The sequence below is a fragment of the Apteryx rowi genome, unplaced genomic scaffold, assembly GCF_003343035.1.
Source record: "Apteryx rowi isolate R43461 unplaced genomic scaffold, aptRow1 scaffold_80, whole genome shotgun sequence".
NCBI lineage: Eukaryota > Metazoa > Chordata > Aves > Apterygiformes > Apterygidae > Apteryx > Apteryx rowi.
Genome location: NW_020451094.1, coordinates 853,417 through 871,811, shown reverse-complemented (window position 1 = coordinate 871,811; position 18,395 = coordinate 853,417). Strand labels below are relative to the sequence as shown.

Sequence of the window (18,395 nt, the reverse complement as noted above, 5' to 3'; positions counted from 1 at the left end):
TTTCCTATGTGACTTAAAAATAAATAAATAAATAAATAAATAAAAGGCCCAAAAGGTTGAAATTTAAGATTTCAATTTCTTTCATCCTATTGCTTCCAAAATAAGAAGCCTTACTTACCAGGAATCTGACTTCCACGAGTACATTTTCTGATGTCCATATTATTAGATGCTATTTTCAGGAATCCAAAACCATTTAAAAAACAATAAGCCACAGAGATCAGGTAGGTATCTCAACTATAATCCAGACACTCTAATCTAGGTGACAAAAGGATCATATCTACTGACAACTCTGTCCCACAATATGAGGGACATTTCACATAAATCTTCAAAAAGAAGGGATAAAGGGGCAGAAAAGGTAGGCAGGGAAAGGCCAACCCCTTCCTTGCTCAGGGAAAGGCTACCCTAGATTACAGTCCCAAATATTTCCACATTATCTTACTGCAAAGGCTTGCCTCACGCGGTCACAGTTCCGGCAAGCACAGCCAACGCATCAAGCAAAATCTTTGATCCAGCATATGCACACAGATGTTTGCCTGCTGCACTTACTCAACAGGCCCAGTCATGCAGCAGAAAAGGCTGAAGAGTCTGGACCTTGCCAGTCACCAGATAAAAGCTTGTGACCCAGTGGGTGCATTCACAGAATCACAGAATCGCTGAGGTTGGAAGGGACCTCTGGAGATCATCTAGTCCAACCCCCCTGCTCAAGCAGGGTCACCTAGAGCACATTGCACAGGATTGCATCCAGGCGGCTTTTGAATATCTCCAGAGAAGGAGACTCCACCACCTCTCGGGGCAACCTGTTCCAGTGCTCTGTCACCCTCACAGTGAAAAAGTTTTTCCTCATGTTCAGATGGAAGTGTCTGTGTTTCAGTTTGTGCCCATTGCCTCGCGTCCTGTCGCTCGGCACCACTGAAAAGAGTCTGGTCCCATCCTCTCGACACCCTCCCTTCAGATATTTGTACACGTTGATAAGATCTCCTCTCAGCCTTCTCTTCTCCAAGCTAAACAGGCCCAGCTCTCTCAGCCTTTCCTCATAAGAGAGATGCTCCAGTCCCCTAATCATCTTTGTGGCCCTTCGCTGGACTTGCTCCAGTAGTGCCACATCCCTCTTGTACTGGGGAGCCCAGAACTGGACGCAGTACTCCAGATGTGGCCTCACCAGGGCTGAGTAGAGGGGGAGAATCACCTCCCTCGACCTGCTGGCAACACTCCTCCTGATGCACCCCAGGAGACCATTGGCCTTCTTGGCCACAAGGGCACATTGCTGCCTCATGCTTAACTTGGTGTCCACCAGCACTCCCAGGTCCTTCTCCGCAGAGCTGCTTTGCAGCAGGTCAACCCCCAACCTGTACTGGTGCATGGGGTTATTCCTCCCCAGGTGCAGGACCCTGCACTTSCCTTTGTTGAACTTCATGAGGTTCCTCTCTGCCCACCTCTCCAGCCTGTCCAGGTCTCTTTGAATGGCAGCACAGCCCTCTGGTGTATCAGCCACTCCTCCCAGTTTTGTATCATCAGCAAACTTGCTGAGGGTGCACTCTGTCCCTTCATCCAGGTCATTGATGAAGAAGTTGAACAAGACTGGACCCAGGACTGACCCCTGGGGGACACTGCTAGCTACAGGCCTCCAACTAGACTTTGCACCACTGATCACAACTCTCTGAGCTCTRCCATTCAGCCAGTTCTCAATCCACCTCACTGTCCACTCATCTAACCCACACTTCCTGAGCTTCCCTATGAGGATGCTATGGGAGACAGTGTCAAAAGCCTTGCTGAAGTCTAGGTAGACAACATCYACTGCTCTCCCCTCATCTACCCAGCCAGTCATTCCATCATAGAAGGCTATCAGATTGGTTAGGCATGATTTCCCCTTGGTGAAGCCATGCTGACTACTCCTGATCACCTTCTTTTCCTCCACATGCTTGGAGATGGCTTCCAGGATGAGCTGCTCCATCACCTTTCCAGGGATGGAGGTGAGGCTGACTGGCCTGTAGTTCCCTGGGTCCTCCTTCTTGCCCTTTTTGAAGACTGGGGTGACATTGGCTTTCTTCCAGTCCTCAGGCACCTCTCCTGTCCTCCATGACCTTTCAAAGATGATGGAGAGTGGCTTAGCAATAATGTCCGCCAGCTCCCTCAGCACTCGTGGGTTCATCCCATCAGGGCCCATGGATTTGTGGGTGTCAAGTTTGCTTAAATGATCTCTAACCCACTCCTCCTCCACCAAGGGAAAGTCTTCCTCTCTCCAGACTTTCTCTCTTGCCTCCAGGATCTGGGGTTCCTGAGGGCTGGCCTGAGCAGTAAAGACTGAAGCAAAGAAGGCATTCAGTAACTCTGCCTTCTCTGCATCCTTCGTCACCAGGGCACCCACCCCATTCAGCAAAGGGCCCACATTTTCCCTAGTCTTCCTCTTGCTGCTGATGTATTTGAAGAAGCCCTTCTTGCTGTCCTTGACATCTCTAGCCAGATTTAATTCCAAACGGGCCTTAGCCTTCCTCGTCGCATCCCTGCATACTCTGACAATGTTCCTATATTCCTCCCAAGTGGCCTGTCCCCCTTTCCACTTTCTGTATACTTCCTTCTTCTGGTTGAGTTTTGCCAGGAGCTCCTTGCTCATCCATGCAGGTCTCCTGCCTMCTTTGCTTGACTTCCTACTCATAGGGATGCACCGCTCTTGAGCCTGGAGGAAGTGATGTTTGAATATTAACCAGCTCTCTTGAACACTCCTTCCTTCTAGGGCCCTCACCCATGAGATTCCTCCAAGTAGGTCCCTGAAGAGGCCAAAGTTTGCTCTCCTGAAGTCCAGGGTTGCGATCCTGCTTGGTGCCCTGCTGCCTCCTCGCAGGATCCTGAACTCCACCATCTCATGGTCACTGCAGCCAAGGCAGCCCCCGACCTTCACATCTTCCACCAGTCCTTCTTTGTTTGTTAGTACGAGGTCCAGCAGCACACCTCTCCTTGTTGGCTCCTCCACCACCTGTGTCAAGAAGTTGTCACCAATGCTCTGCAGGAACCTCCAGGACTGTTTGTGCCTAGCTGTGTTGTCTTTCCAGCAGATATCGGGGTGGTTGAAGTCCCCCATAAGAACCAGGGCCTGGGATCGTGAGGCTACTTCCAGCTGTCTGTAGAAGGCCTCATCGACTTCCTCATCCTGATCAGGTGGCCTGTAGTAAACACCCACAACAGTGTCACCCATGCTAGCCTGCCCTTTGATCCTTACCCATAAGCTCTCGACTCGCTCTTCATCCACCCCTAGGCACAGCTCAATACATTCTTGCTATTGATTAAATTGTGGAAGTTTTGTACATAAGAGGCCTTTGAAACTTAGAAATTCTAAGTAACTCGAGGAGATACTAAGCAATCTCTTTCAAGTAAATGGCAACCTCTTATTGCCCCATAAATACATAAAACAGCATTGTGTTTACAAGAAAGTCCTCAAATGGCAGGATGAGATCCTAACAAGCCAAGAATCCATACAGCTCAACGGGACAAGAGTCAAACTCCAGTTCAGTGAGTCTCTACAAGCAGAGCCTGAGGGATTCAGCACTCTTAGCACACCAGAGATCACTCTCAGGAGACCATGTTTCAGCTAAGACCTGAGCTCTAGTTCCAGCTCTGCCCAAAGCCACGGGCATCCAGGAGTTGAGTCATCTCATCTCACCAAGCTTCCTTTCCCAAGGCCCATGAGAAAGGTGACACTTCCCTACTCCACACTGTCTGTGTCACCTTCTCAGAATAGAAGTTTTTTAGGATTCTTTTATTACAGTTCATAGGACTCTGTAGCCATTGTCATAGCTGATTATGAAAAACAATAATTCAAAAATCTGACATTCCCATCACGCAGATATTTTTTCATGACATAAAACTTAGGAAAAGCTCATATGATCAATTCCACAAAGACATTGAAGGCTCTAGCAAAAAGGGGGAGTCCTAGCAGCTAGGGAGAAAACTGGAAAATTGGTTTAGAAGTATTAGCTCTTTGCTGCTGCGCAGTCTACAATCAGTAACAGCAGTTTTCAACCGTGGCTCACAAGTTCTCGGGAAGAGGGAAAGAGAAGAAGAAAGGGAGAAAAGCAAGCAGATAACTTCCAACACATCCAGAAAAAAAAATTAATGAATATGAGCCTTCTGACAAGTCTTTAAACCATGATCTGCAATTCTGCTAGAAAGCACTTAGACTTCTGCCAATTGGACAAAGTCTGAAAGCTTAACATCTGCAGTGCAGGAAATCCATCAACCACTGTCATTAGTACATTCTAGTATAATAATATTTGAACCATCTCAGCTCCTCCCTATACTCTGTTAAAATGTTGACTCAGAAAGAAAGCTATTGGCAAGAGCTGAAATCAGAAGGGCAAACAAATCTCTAGCAGAGGAAGAGCAGAACGGAAGAGCACAAAACCTTTGCAAAGAAAAATAAGTGTCTGAGGGGGAGAAGGAGGTATTCAAGAGAAATTTAGCATGGGAGGGAACAGGAGGCACAGAGAACCCCTACTGCAGGGACAGGGCTTCTGGGGGATGGAGGAAGATGGGGCAAGTCGCACAAGAAATTTGAGAGATGAAAGAAAAAACAAACAAACAAACAAGGACTCCAAGTTGCTGTTAGGAGCTTGGCTTACAAAAGAAACAAAAAGCAGGCGGCCCGTGGTGTAACTTCTGAGCCAAAATTCTACATCCAGGTGTGTTTCACCCCCAATCTCCTAACTGAAGACTGAAGGCAGTGGGCTTATTCCTTTTACTTCCAACTAATAAACCCATGATTTGGAGTCCACATATTCAAGCAGAAATATCTTAAAATGGCCTCTATAAAGTAGCTTTCTGAAAATGCACCTTCTTACACATCCATCGCACACTGACACAGGAGTCGTGCTGATTTCAGTGACCCAGAGTATTCATTACTCCTCACTCTGGTTAGCATTGCAAGAACAGCACTGTGGAGAAATGGCCAAATTACTTTCTTTCTAATGTAGCATCAATATTAGGTTTCAAATTCTCGGAAATGACCACTGAAAGCAAAGGAGTCCCATGTGACTGAATTCGGAAGAAAACTGGGCTGTGCAGCTTCAGAACAAAATCAAACTCAATTTGAAAGCTTAACCTGCATTGGAAGCTAGAAGACCCTCTTTCTCTTCATTTGAAAATGTCTGATCAGGCACTGAGATATAGAGTTTGGTAAACCACCATTTTCATAGAGACAGAACAGATTCTGCTATAAATGACCTAAAAAGACCACACACATATCACACAAAGAGGTAAGAGCATTTGCCCAGTCCAAGAAAAATTTCAGATAGCATTCAGATGTTGCTCCTCCCTGTAAAGCTCAGCGTGGAAGAAATAGCTTAGGAGGCTTACTGGTATGCAAACACTATAAATAGTTTGTTCTTTCAGTACACTGAGCAGCCCTAAAAAAGTAGAGAAGAGAAAACAGTAAGGGCATTTAGATTAGCAAGCCTGATTAGGTTTTCTCATTTTGCTTATTAATTTGCCTGGCTCCTACAAGGATTAAAGTGTTTCAGGGTTATTAGCAGAATGGCATGAGGTGCAGACGCCACAGACGGCAGGAGATCTGCCGACACAATTTAACAAAGGGCAAGTTGAAGCGGGGTACATTTGTGATACCTAGCGTTTTGCTCTTAGGATGTCGCTACAGTAGCTGCCGCAGGACAGCCTTTGCCAAAGATTCACCAGCAATCTCCATGGGCAAACATTACCAAGATTCTCTGAAACAAATGACCCTCCCAGATGCACACTATTACAAGCAGTGCTGCTCAACAGACTGAAGTACAGAAAACTAAGGCTCCGCTCCAGGTCCTACAACTTGACCTCAGGCATGTTGCTGCCCTTCTACGTATTGATTTATCCTCTGAAAACCAGCAGTAAAGGAGTCTGAAATCCATCAGTAAAGCACATTTCAATGAAACACAAAGAGGTTCTGTATTTGAGCAGCACGCCCAGAAGCCCAGATGCATGTGGTTGTATACAATTAGTTGAGAACAAGACTGCATGCATTGATATGCACATCCAAAATGCTAAGATCATGTGTAGGAATGGCAACAGCCAGACTCCGTTGTCCTCTCAATCCACCCTTATGAAACTGATATTGCAAACAAATGAAAGTGATGCATGGGTGAATGCTGATCACCGGGACGACCACGGTGTAGCTGCAACAGTAATTTCACATCAGGATTTTGGAACACAAATTAACGTAGCTGCAGCAGCAAGCACCAGAAACACTTTTTGCTTTGGGGCAAGAAACAAGTTCCACAATTGTAGTTAAAGAAGAATTTAGGCAGCTACTCTTGTCATCACAATCACATCACAAGCAAACAGTTCTTGACTGTTGATGATTTGTTAATTAAACTTGTTTGATTTCAAAGCCTGCTAGAGTTATTAACAAGAGAATTAGATGAATAACTGCATGAATCATTAGGCAATTAATGAAGTAAAAGATGCAAATAAGGTAGTGAGAATACTGATGGTGTGGTAAACTATCATTTCCCGTTCTTAATTCAAGATCGGAAGCCTTTTAAGCGAATTTCAATTGCAATGGAGTACTCGATTATGCTAGATGCAGGGATCATGAAGCACAGATTTCTGGGCTATATTATGCAGGAGATCAGTCTCAACTAAAGAGATTAAGATGAAAAGGCACACGCAGAAAGAAGGCCCTGGAAGCCAACCATCATGGACTGAAACCCTGCCCCCTCCCCCYCAAAAAACAAAAAAAACCCAATGTGAAGATAATCCTGAACCATGCAGAACACTGAAATCCTTTCACTACATGACTCACTACTGGCATTTGATCCACAGTACAGTGCTAAATTTTGTTTTAGTAGCTTTAAAAACACTAAGTTTAATAACATCAATGTATGATTCCGGTTATTCAGGTAACCACAGTGGTAATAGATGCAACAGAGCAATTAAGAAACAACACCTTAAAATAGAACAATTTTTAATCCTTTGTAAGGAACATTTATGCCATCTACCCTTAAGCATCTAATTCAAGTGTCTGAATTCCTTATGCAGGCAGTGGAGAGGTGAGTTCTCATCCCAACAGTCCCAGGTAGTGTAAGTATCGACATCTAAGAACAGAACAGGACTGCTGAACAGTGCTTTTTGAAAATGGAAAGTTTTCTCCAACAAAAGGATGAAGGTTGCTGTTCTATCACAGCTACAAAAAGAAGAAAGAAAAGGATTACACTTCTAATGAGCTTCCATGCTATAATGGACCTCTGTACAATTAAACAGGAAAGGAAAAGTCTTGTTCCTCAGGCAAAAAGAAACATGTACGGGAATTATCTTCAACTCGAAAACAGTCTCCCCTTGTAGTCATCCAAAACTTTGACCTATTTCTCCAGTTTCCCTATTAGTTTAATTAAAAGTAAAAAAAAAAAAAAAAAAAAAAAAAAAGGAGGAGGTAAGTAATATTTCCCTACTTTACACAGGTTTACAAGACAGCATTTGCAGCTTGTGAAAAGTGCTTTGAGATTCTCAGATAAAATATTGTAAGTAGAATGTATTAATTTACATTTACAGATTTCAGTTTACAATTTACATTTTACATCAACACATTTTGGAAACTGGGGATCATACAGAACACTTCTTTCGTCCCTTGCTGTTCTTACCCATTCTGATATTTAGATCAAAGAAAAAGAAAGAAAAGCCATGCAAAATTGCACATCTCAACTTTCATGATTTGCAAATGTCCTAATCCCCAAAAGCACCAGCTGAACAACCAGGTCATTATCAAAAAGAAGCAAGTAACTGGGAAGTATGATGCCCAGAAGATTAGTAAAAACAGAACATGACTTAAACAACAGGTTGAAGAATGCATTTGGGTAAATACTAGAAGGAGAAGGAGACAGACTACATCTGCAGCTAGAAAGTTCTCCAAAACCTGCATTCGCCCTGGTGGATGACAGGATGAAGTGAAAAGAACACAAATCTCTTTGTACATTCAGGRTAGTGCTACTTCTTTATTTAAAACCACTCCCACTGAAACAGAAACTGCTCCAGAAAATAATTAAGAGATTTTTCACTATTCCCTGAATACAGGATTCAGCTTATTTTATACCTTTTCCTTTCACCAGGAAAGCCTATTAGTGCTTTTCATCCTCAGGGATACTCCACAAACCCACGCATACAAATGCTGGGTTCCACTGTATCTGCTGCAGATGACTGTCCCAAAACCATGGGCTCTTCTCCGAAGGAGAACAGGAATGTTTGTCTAAGAGCTAGGATGTTGGTTTAGGACCTGAGGCTCTCAAGTCAATCACCTGCATGCCCCCGCACAAGTCACCTGGCTTCTCCATGCTTTGGTTCCCCTTACTATAAATTTGAGGCACACTGTCAGGTTTAAAACTATCAGCTATGGAGCTTTACCTAGAGCTGTTATTTTTTCCACAGTACAATATGCACATGAGATGAAAAATAACCTTCGAAGGCTGCTTCTATTGTTTTGCCTATTATTCTTAAAAGTTACCGGGACTAGAAATCAAAGGCAGAGACAACAATAGCAAGCACAYGGGAAGAGACAGAAGTCTTCTCTGAAGTACAGAGGGAAGATGCTGATTTGATTACATTCTCTAGATAGCAACAGGAATTATCTTGCTGAGATACAGGGTTGAGGGATAAGATACCACTCCAGACAGTCATTATCAAATGAGCTCTATAACCTTTCAAATATGAAGCCCTACATCCATTATAATCCTAGAGCAAGAGCAAGCCTACCAGGCTCTCTCTTCTATAATATCCTTTTGTATCTGCAGGCTAAATTTCATTGGCTTTTGCTTTACAGGCCTATCACATTGTGAATTCATGTTTAATTTGATGTCGTCCAGTCTCCCCCTGCACAGTAACAGCATCCATAAAAAGCAATACTGTTGAAAAATAGCGTGACAAAAAAACCTGTTTGCCTTCATTCTGAATATTACACTTGATTTTTGTTAAATTTACCAGATACTGACACATTTCAAAAGGGCGGGGGGGTAGGGGGGGATTGTCTTGCAAGCTAAATATGTAAATTTTAGTTTTGCCTTAATTAACAGAACACATGGTAGAAGTTCATAAATATTTGAAAGGAGGTAACATAAGAGTACAGGAATTATTGAGGGTAATACACATGAGAATATGTCGGGGAGTGAAACTCAAAAAGCAGAAGGGCAGGTGGAGATTTGATTTCCATGTCATGACAACTGCTGACTGGGTTTTGCCATGCTGAAGGACAGAACACAGGGGAAGAAACACCTTTTACTAAGAATTAAAAATATGTAACACATTAGGAAACAACCACCTACAGGTGATCCATTGATGAAAATAAATAAGGGGAAAAAAAAAAAGAAACACACACACACAATCATAACTGGGAAAGCCCCGAAGGGAAAGTCCTCCACTGTCAGTGGAGGAAATACCCTCTACTCYAGAAGTAGAAAGTTAGTATGAAGGAACAGCTCTGTCTTTTGCATACTTGTAAGCAGACGTGTAAGCATACCAAGACGGGTGCTGCTGTGTTCCAGCCAGCTTTGAAGTACCAGAGCTATCGTGTTTTCTTTTGCAAGGCTCCTAGCTGTTCATTAGCATCTGGGTCGTTAGCATTAATTCAGTTAAATAAAAAGGAATTCAAGCTTATTTAAACATCAGCAGAAAGTTAATTATATTGGTAATGTAATTTAATAATTCTGACGTTTGTTCTACTGTTTCTCTCTTTTTTTTTTTTTCTTTTTTTTGGGGGACAATTAAAGCAACTATGTAATACTGCCAAGGCCATGGCAACTGCAACACCCGACCTTCCACAATGAAACAGGAAACAAAGTAACACAAAAAAGATACTTACTAGTTGGGTATATACACTTGTTTTAGTTTGCTTTCTGCTTCTGCTGCTTTCAATCGTTTCTTTAAAAAGAAAGAAAGAAAAAAAAACATTAGAATAAAAAGAAGATAATGACTACTTTATTTGAGAGTCAAGTAATTCACCTGTAAGCACCTTTAGCACTCAGTAATAAACAGGAATGAGTGGCTACCACAAAATTTTTTTCCAACAAGATAACCACTGAAAATAATCATGGGTATCAAAAGACTATGTACACAGCATCCCAAAAAGTCAAAGAGATTACACACTACTCCTTATAGGGACAACCTTTTCATCCTCGTGCAGTCCAATACAAATTCATGCATTGTTTCACCCATAACCCTTTTTTCCCCTCTGCAGAGACGGGTCTGACATATCAGYCTGTTTGTTCTCCTTGATATCATGCACCAATTAGATAAGAACTGGTACAGAAAAACACCTTCTCCATCACGTTTCCTGAAGAGCTGAGCCAATTCAAAGAGTCCCAAGGAAGACTTTTTGCTGACAGTCCTCATTTTTGTAACTAACTGAAAACCAATTGACAGTGGAGGTTTTCTTTACAAGGCCAAGAGCTTAACTCAAAACTGATACAGAATTACCTGATAAGTTTATTATTTATGGTATGTCATCACTTCAAACTAAACATCAGCCATAGGCAATCTGTACATTTGCACTTTCTAAAGGTGAAAAGCTTTAGGTACAAAAGCACTAAATGTTTACCCCCTTTAAGGTAAAAGAGATATAACCCCCCCACACACATGCCCTAATCCCAGAGGACGGGTGGCAAAGAAGAACACCGAGAGAGGGGAAAAGCGGGGCAGGGGGAATTAACCATACAAAACAAGAGGCTCCTAATGAAAAATACCTTTCTCAGGAGGTATTAAGGAACATGAGAGGTATGTTTAAGGGAAAGCATGCACAAAGAGAACAGCCTTTCCAAGTATAGGGATGCACATTTAGAAGTACACACGGTTTCTCCCTTTGCATGGCCTTACTTTGGTAAAACCAGCCATTAAAAGTTTTGCCCACATTTCTGGAGTAGATGGATGAAAGGATCCTTTCAGTGTGAAGTACAGAGTAATTCACCCCAAGCAGCATCGTGCTTTTCTTTTGTTCACCTCCGGCTGTAAACTTGCTGATAGCCCACCAGAACGGGGCATAGGTAGTCAATTAGCATGAGCTTTACTAACTGGCCAAGAATTCCTTTAACAACTCAAGTGTTCACGCTCTTTAGAAAGCGAAAGAGAATTTCTAAGGTTCTAACTTCCTTTTTATTACATAAGCTAAATGAATTGAATCACAGAATAACTTAGGGCTGGAAGAACCTCCGGAGGCTCTAGTCCAAGCCCCTGCTCACAGCAGGGCCCATGCTCTTCTATTCCTCTGTCAGCAACAGGAGTCTTCATAAAGCCACAACAATGTTCTCCAAGCAAACCAACAGTCCAGTTTCTGCATAAAAGCTGGAGGGGTTTGATTGCTATCAGATTGGATGCATCAACTGCAACATGAAAGCGCTGCTATTTTGAAGGGGATTGTTTGCTCAGCGTTTTACACATTTTCTGGACAAACAGATTAACTTAACACTTTTTGTGCAGCAGCCTCAAGGCACAGCCTAGAAAAATAACTGTAAAGCAAAATCAGTCTCTGCAAAGAAACAGGAAGCACTAGAAAACATAAAACTGAAAAAAGTGTGTCAAAAATTGGACAAATATAAAAATTCCCTTTACAGGGACATGATGGACAGATGTAGAAACAATGAAGTAAATGTTTCYAGTAAGCATAAAGCTTGCTCTGAGCAGAGGGACAGTCTGAGCAGAAGTTTTCCATTTTACAGTATGACAGTTCCTAGCCAAAGCTCTCTATACTCCTAAAGAACTCCCACCTTACCTTTTCCAACAAAAAAAGTCAACCTATCTTAAAAATCAAATAACTAAGTTATCAGACAAAAGAACAAAGTCTGAGAAAACAATCAGAACTTCTGAAAGTTATTGAGAGACTACAGGCACACCTTCAGAGCGCTGCACTCAAAAGCAGACTTTCAAAGCAGGAAAAAAAAAGGAAAAAAACCCACTTCTTTCTGCTGGCAGAAGTGAATTTCCCAGATCGCTTCTGTTAAACCTGGTCTCATGCAAGGACAGCTGTCCTGAAATTGTCCTCAAAAAACCCTCAAATGAATACTTGCACAGATGATCTGTATCAAGCCTACAGACTTAGAGGAATCAAAAATCCACATTTTATTGGCAATCAATTTTGCAACTAAAGAGGTTCTCTCCCTGAATACAAACCAGAATTTCCAAACTGAATGTTTTCAGAACATCCTGCTCAAGTCCTTTCACGTAAGTGACCGAAGCATCCAATGGCCAGTCTCAAAATGTGCTGTGACAATGGTTCTTCAGCAACATCAGAAACACTTCTCTACCTTCCAGAAGGGATACTACCCCCCCACACACACACACACACCACCACACACCTTCAACAAAACATGCTCAGATGCCTTTCTGCCATGAACTGCAGGCTGTTCCACCCTCATGCTGGACTGAAAAACAGGTCTTCTTTCCACAGGCAACCAATAGCACAGACTATCATGAGCAGCTACATCAGCAGATGAACAGCCACAGAATTCACACTTTGTCCAGGAATAACACGGAAGTCTAGCATCAGATACCAATAAAGGCCTTAAAATATTCCTTGAGGAACCTTGTGCAAGAATCTTATTTTCCTTGAGACCAAAGCAGGAAATTCAAGGAACTTCCACTGGCAGAGAACTGTTCCCCTCCTGCCCCCCCATTTCCACTAGATTGGCCAGGGTGGGGAGAGATGGAGGTTTGTTGGGCAAAAGCTCCCAAGGGGACCATCTTGATTCATTATGTTATGACATTCTTGGAAATCTGAAAATGGAGAAGCTTCATGCAAGTGCAAAGCATTACCAGCAGCTGAAACACTCCACTATCCACTTGGAGACATGGTTAATTTAGGCTATTAAGCAACACTTTAGTAAACTGATGATGAATATCAACCTCACACCACAAGTTTTCTTTGTGGTTGATGACCATTGTGCAAACTCTGAGCTAACAACTCCCACAGGTCACCTGGACTTCACAATACCTTCCTCTCTTACAGGTGCCTGGAGATCACAGCAGAATGCCACGGACAGCATATACCTATATTTAAGAATACTGTATAAACAGACAAACTAGTAAACCAAGAAGGTGAAGGTTTTCAGAGTGGTACCATGATCTACTGGATAAGAACAGGCCAGTTTTACACTATACATTTGTGGCCCTGAGGAATCACTACACCAGATTTGACAAGTTTCCTATTCTTTGACAGTGACTGGTACCAGAAGGTACAAAAGAAAGGTGTCTGAGATGCAGTAATGCACAATAACAGAATAATCCCTTTACAGAGAAAGCGCCTCACTAGTTCCTTGCCAGTTAGCAATTGATTTGTGCCTGAAGCAAATGGATTTTAATGCCTTAAATTTTTAATGTTGTCTGATGTAGTTTTAAATGTTCTCATCCACAAAAAAAAAAAATCTTGAACATTTGTAAGTTTTTCTAGAAGTCTGGCATAAACGAAATCTTTGTCTTTGTGAGTTATTAATACACGTGTATCTAAAGTATTTCCTCATATTCACTTAATTTTACTTTTCCCATCTATAAGACAGAGATATTACCAACCTGCCTATCCCATCGGCACCAAGTGGATTAATGTACAGACAACGATGCAAATATCTGTCCTCTATATATCCTCTCCCTAGCTTTAACAACTTTCACTCTACCCACTGAGCTTGAAAGAGTCTTAAAATATGTGATGTATCAGAGCAAGTGTTTGGGGTCATTTTCTGAAGAGTGAACATTTATAAAGAGGAAATAAGGGAAGAAATCCAGGAAAGCAGGAGATATTTCAAGGTCCACAACGCAAGGGATAGGCCGGTAGACAGCACAGAGAGGTCTCAATTCCTCAAATATTAAGCATTTATTGGTTCAAGCTAGGGAAGAATAGTCTCTAACTTTCTGGATTTAGAAGAGAGCTTTCACACTGCTTATTCTTTTTCAAAACTCTTGATTGCCAAAATTGTCATGCTTCCATGTTACTGTAGGCTTAACAGGAGGTGTTTTGCGATGAAATGTCCTATGTACATGGAAAAACATTTATTTTATATTATTTCTGCTTTGCTAGCCCACAGTATTTAGGAAGGTTAATTCATCAAGATATCACACAAGATATCTTGGCTAGATAGAGAAAGGTAGCTTTCCTTATTAAAGGAATCTAAAAACCAAGATTATCTATGCATCTGTTATCTATATATCAAGATTTACTCAGCCGTCCCTCCTCTAAGTTGTGGAGTTGAAATATAATGACACTTCGACTTTCTCCAGTATTTTCTCCTTTATGTTCRTTTTTCAGGTATATGCACAACTTAAAAAATGATTTTCTGTCGCTTCTTCCTACTTTATTTTTGTCATGCGGCACTTTTCTAATGACACTTCCACCACAAAATACAAGTTTCTACATCGTTCTCTTTTTAAAATTTGATCTTCCTCTTGAGGTTACGTGCTCCTCATGCACAAATGAAATGCAAAAAGTAAAATTAAAGCCTTCAACTCTCAGAAAATGTATGACTAATTCAAATGATCTTTTGCCACTGCCATCTCCCGAGCTGTTTATCTCAATGACTGGAGAGTGTTATGTTTCAGAGTCCTCAGGACTTTCCCGCATTGGTATGCAAAACAGCACAACTTTAACACACACACATACACACCCTGGAATTCACAACTACCTAAGAACATAACCTTAACTTTGAATGAAAATGTAGGCATGCCTGAACATCACATCACATCTTTAAGAGTTTTCAAATCACTGGGGGAAGCCACCAAACAGAAGTTACTCTAGTGGTTGCTATTTCAAACATTTCTGATTCAGAAATACAGGCTCTAGTGAATACACATGGAAAATCTGTCTCAAGAAAAAGACACATTCAGAGGAGACATGGGATACTGAATTTGGAACAGATCTCCCTCATTCTTTTCTTCAGGACAAATCTGAAAGGGTGTCTTATCGGACAAGTCTTGGGATCACTTTGAGCAGAAGTTCAGGAGCCTACATCAGGCCATAAATTATTCTGTGTTGACATTGCAGTGGGCGAAACCTTCCCTCTAACACTTCTGCTCTGGGGGGGCTTGTCCTTCTCTTGAAATTATACAATTCCTAACTATGTTGGCAACGTTCAAAAGCAAGGTGTAACTCAAGCCAAATAAAAATCACTGGATAAGAGATCCAAGTGCATCCTCCAAAACAGGACAATTTTGCATCTATCTCAATCACAGTGCCCTAGCCAGATAAGTGCTGTATTAAGCCTTCCCATCCTAGGTATACCGAGCATAAAAACTTTTTTTTTTTTTGATGGGCATACAAGCACAACTCTTTCTGCATGCTAGTGCTTCAACAAGAATACTGCATCAGGTTTATTTTCAGAATACTCTGACTATTGGAACTGTAGTTTCAAGCTTATACAGGATGTAAGTTCCTAGAATCAGAAGATCTGGTTGCACTTCCCTTACTCTTCAGTTCTGAAAAGGGGTCTTCTGTTGAAGGCAACTCAAAATTTAGCTTCTTTGATGGCAAGAAGCAGATGAATTCTGCTTTAGGATTATGACAGCCAGAATCCTTTCTTGCTCCAAGAAAATCTCAAAGCAAATACAGAAGGTAAACAGTTCCCAGCTAAATGGCTTTCATCAAAACAGGCAGTTTGCTAGTGACAAAAGCTTCATTATTATGTTGTGTAATTCTCGGAAACAGACAGGTTAAATAGATGTTTTTAAGTGCATTCAGCCAAAAAGACTCTGCAAGAATGAGTATGTTATCAGCATTTTTTTTTTAAACTAACAATGCCTTACCGAGCTGGAATATAAATTTAATCATCCTCATAGAAGGAGGACAAGTGAAAGTGAAACAACTCGTGATACACGCTTTTCATATCCTTAGAACATTTTCAACACCTCACGTACAAAAATGTTGTTAGCCCCAGAACCAGTTTGTGGTATTTGACTAAGGAAAGAATCTACACAGACAAAATACTTTGAAGTAGACTGAAAAAATTGGTGGGGAATGTGCTTTGTCAAAGACTTTGCACATATCAAGTAAAACATAAATGCAAGACACCATTAGTTCAAATACCACTTCCTATGCTTTGTGGGGTTATATAAATAAACTATATCTATCTCTTTCCCTGGCATTTTATAAATGTTTAATAGTATTACTTGCTTGTAAGATCGGGGAATTTGAGATGAGGTCTTCAGCTCTGTTCAAACTTAATTGATGTGATATCTCTGTACTGCAATTTCTACCTGTTCAGCTTATATTCATACTGTCTCTTAAGTGTCGAGGCTTTAATAATTGCAAGTTTTCCCTAAATCCCACTCCCTGGTACACTGCTAGGCAGCATGTGTAAGGTACAAAGTATAACCATGATCCTAAGACACACTGCATAGGAATGCAGCAAAAAAGTATGACAAATTGTAGGTTTTTTTTTTTTTTTTTCAAAATGCTGCAAGAACAAATAATCAGTGTTTCATACAACTGTCCTCTCTGCAGTTTTTTCTACGTAATGAGAAAGTTCAAGAAAGTGGAAAAGAGCCAAAGAATTTAACCACTTCCTAATGGAGACAATTTCTCCAGTTGTTTTCCCTTCCCCAAAATATTAATGTTTTCTCTGCTGTCTGGGACTGGAAGCAGTGTTTCAAGAGCTGGTCAATACCGTTAACAAACACAAAGAGCATGAGAACTTCACTGGCTTTGACCTTACTGCTGCATGCTTTCAAACATTACCTCTCAGCACCTTCCTCTGCTCATGGGCCTGGAGGCAGGCACCTGGGCCCCAGTATCCAAGAGTTAACAGCAAAGAAACTGCTCCCTCCCCTTTACCTCCCTCCTTAAAAAAAAAGAAAAGAAGAAAAAAAGAAAAGAAAAATGGGGGGAGCATAGAGCAACATTTCCTTGCAATAACCAGTGGCTTAGGGACTACCTGCACAAAAAGTAGCCGCACCTACACAGGTCTACATAGATTTTTTTTCCCCCCCTTCTCATGAATTTGTCCATTTTTTTTAATCCAAATAAACTAGAATCTGCAACTTGCCACGGCAAGTGGTACAACAACTTAATTACATGTAATCTAAATAAACACCACATTCTGAACCTGCCACTTGCATTTCACAATCCCTAGATCTTAAATCAGAAAGGACAATGAACAAGCACCACCCCCCCAAGTCACTTTCTCCAAACCACTCTCACAATTTCGTACCTACCATACCCTCTCCACATCCATCGCTTCTCCACACTGCAGAGTCTAAGGCTATTTTAGTTGTTTATTTAGCATTCCCATACCTTTCATCACTCTTGTCACTGTTTTCTGTACCTTTCCCCATTCTGTTATATCCCTTGAGATGAGCAGAGAACAGAACTGCACGGCTGTGGACGGACCGTGGATTTACTGAGCAGGATAGTGCTGTATTCTGCCTGCTGTTTTCACTGCACAGGGGTGACATTTTCATGCAACAGACTATTAAGATTCTAGTTTTCACTGGCAGATGAAACAACTTTCCTCACTTTTTCCAGTTCCTACCCTATTGCTGGATGGATGTTCATGGTTAAAGAAGAGTGAAGAAGAGATGTTAGATAAAAGATGCAAGGAAGGAGAAATAAGTGGATTCCTCTTAGTGCAGACACTGCGCATAGCACAGACTCAGCGCACCCAGCTATCGTGCCCTAACCAGCTGTCACCACACAGGAAAGCAGCAGGCACTATATCAATCACACATACAGTTCAGTGAGGAAGAAGAGATCATAGCCTAGTTCTCCAACGCCTTTTTTACCCACCAGGCCAGCTTCCACCACTGTCCCACATTCCTACTGCTCAATTCTTTTTCCAAAGCAAAAGGTTGATCAAAGAAGAAATTTGGGAAAACATGGGCACAAGGATGCAATTATTAAAGCCACTTAATACAAAAACAAATATTACAGAGAATTTACACAGTAAGACTTCTGATTTGTCCTGAGACTCTCTCAGTAATTTAAATAGTGTTCCAGTCAGAAAGAGGATGGTAAAAATGGCTTCTGTGCCCAAATGTGGCACATGCCAAATATTGGTCAATGCCCCAGGCAGCTAGTCTTTATCCCAGGCTGAATTTCCAACGAAGCAAGTTAAGACAGGCTATTTTTATAACTCCCCTTTTTCTAGCACTTTAAATAGATGCATAAACTTTATACTGATAATTATCATGAAAAATCCAATATACATTTCACCCTTCTTTGTAATTAATTTTCTTTTTATAAGAAGTTTTCAGCATCTGATTTTCTACAACCTTTTGCATGCTTCTTGCATTGTGCCTTAATTATTTAAGGGACCAAGCAGCCTTTGTATTTATACAAGTAGGAGACAAAAATGATTGTAAACACTAGTCAAAGTTGATTCTCCAGTATAATGAATCTGGGAATTTGAGCCATCAACACTTCCCAGACAAATACTTCACTCACAGTGCTTACATGGGGGAGC

The 18,395-nt window shown here is 41.5% G+C and overlaps 1 protein-coding gene across 1 annotated transcript in view; it reads right to left on the bottom strand.

Moving 5' to 3' along the window:
• MTA1 (metastasis associated 1) overlaps positions 1-18,395 on the bottom strand; it is a gene marked incomplete at its 5' end in the record, with an annotated part of 75,181 nt that overhangs the window by 31,160 nt on the left and 25,626 nt on the right. The window contains 1 exon segment of the mRNA XM_026089197.1: positions 9,827-9,885. Coding sequence (XP_025944982.1) covers positions 9,827-9,885 — 59 coding nt within the window.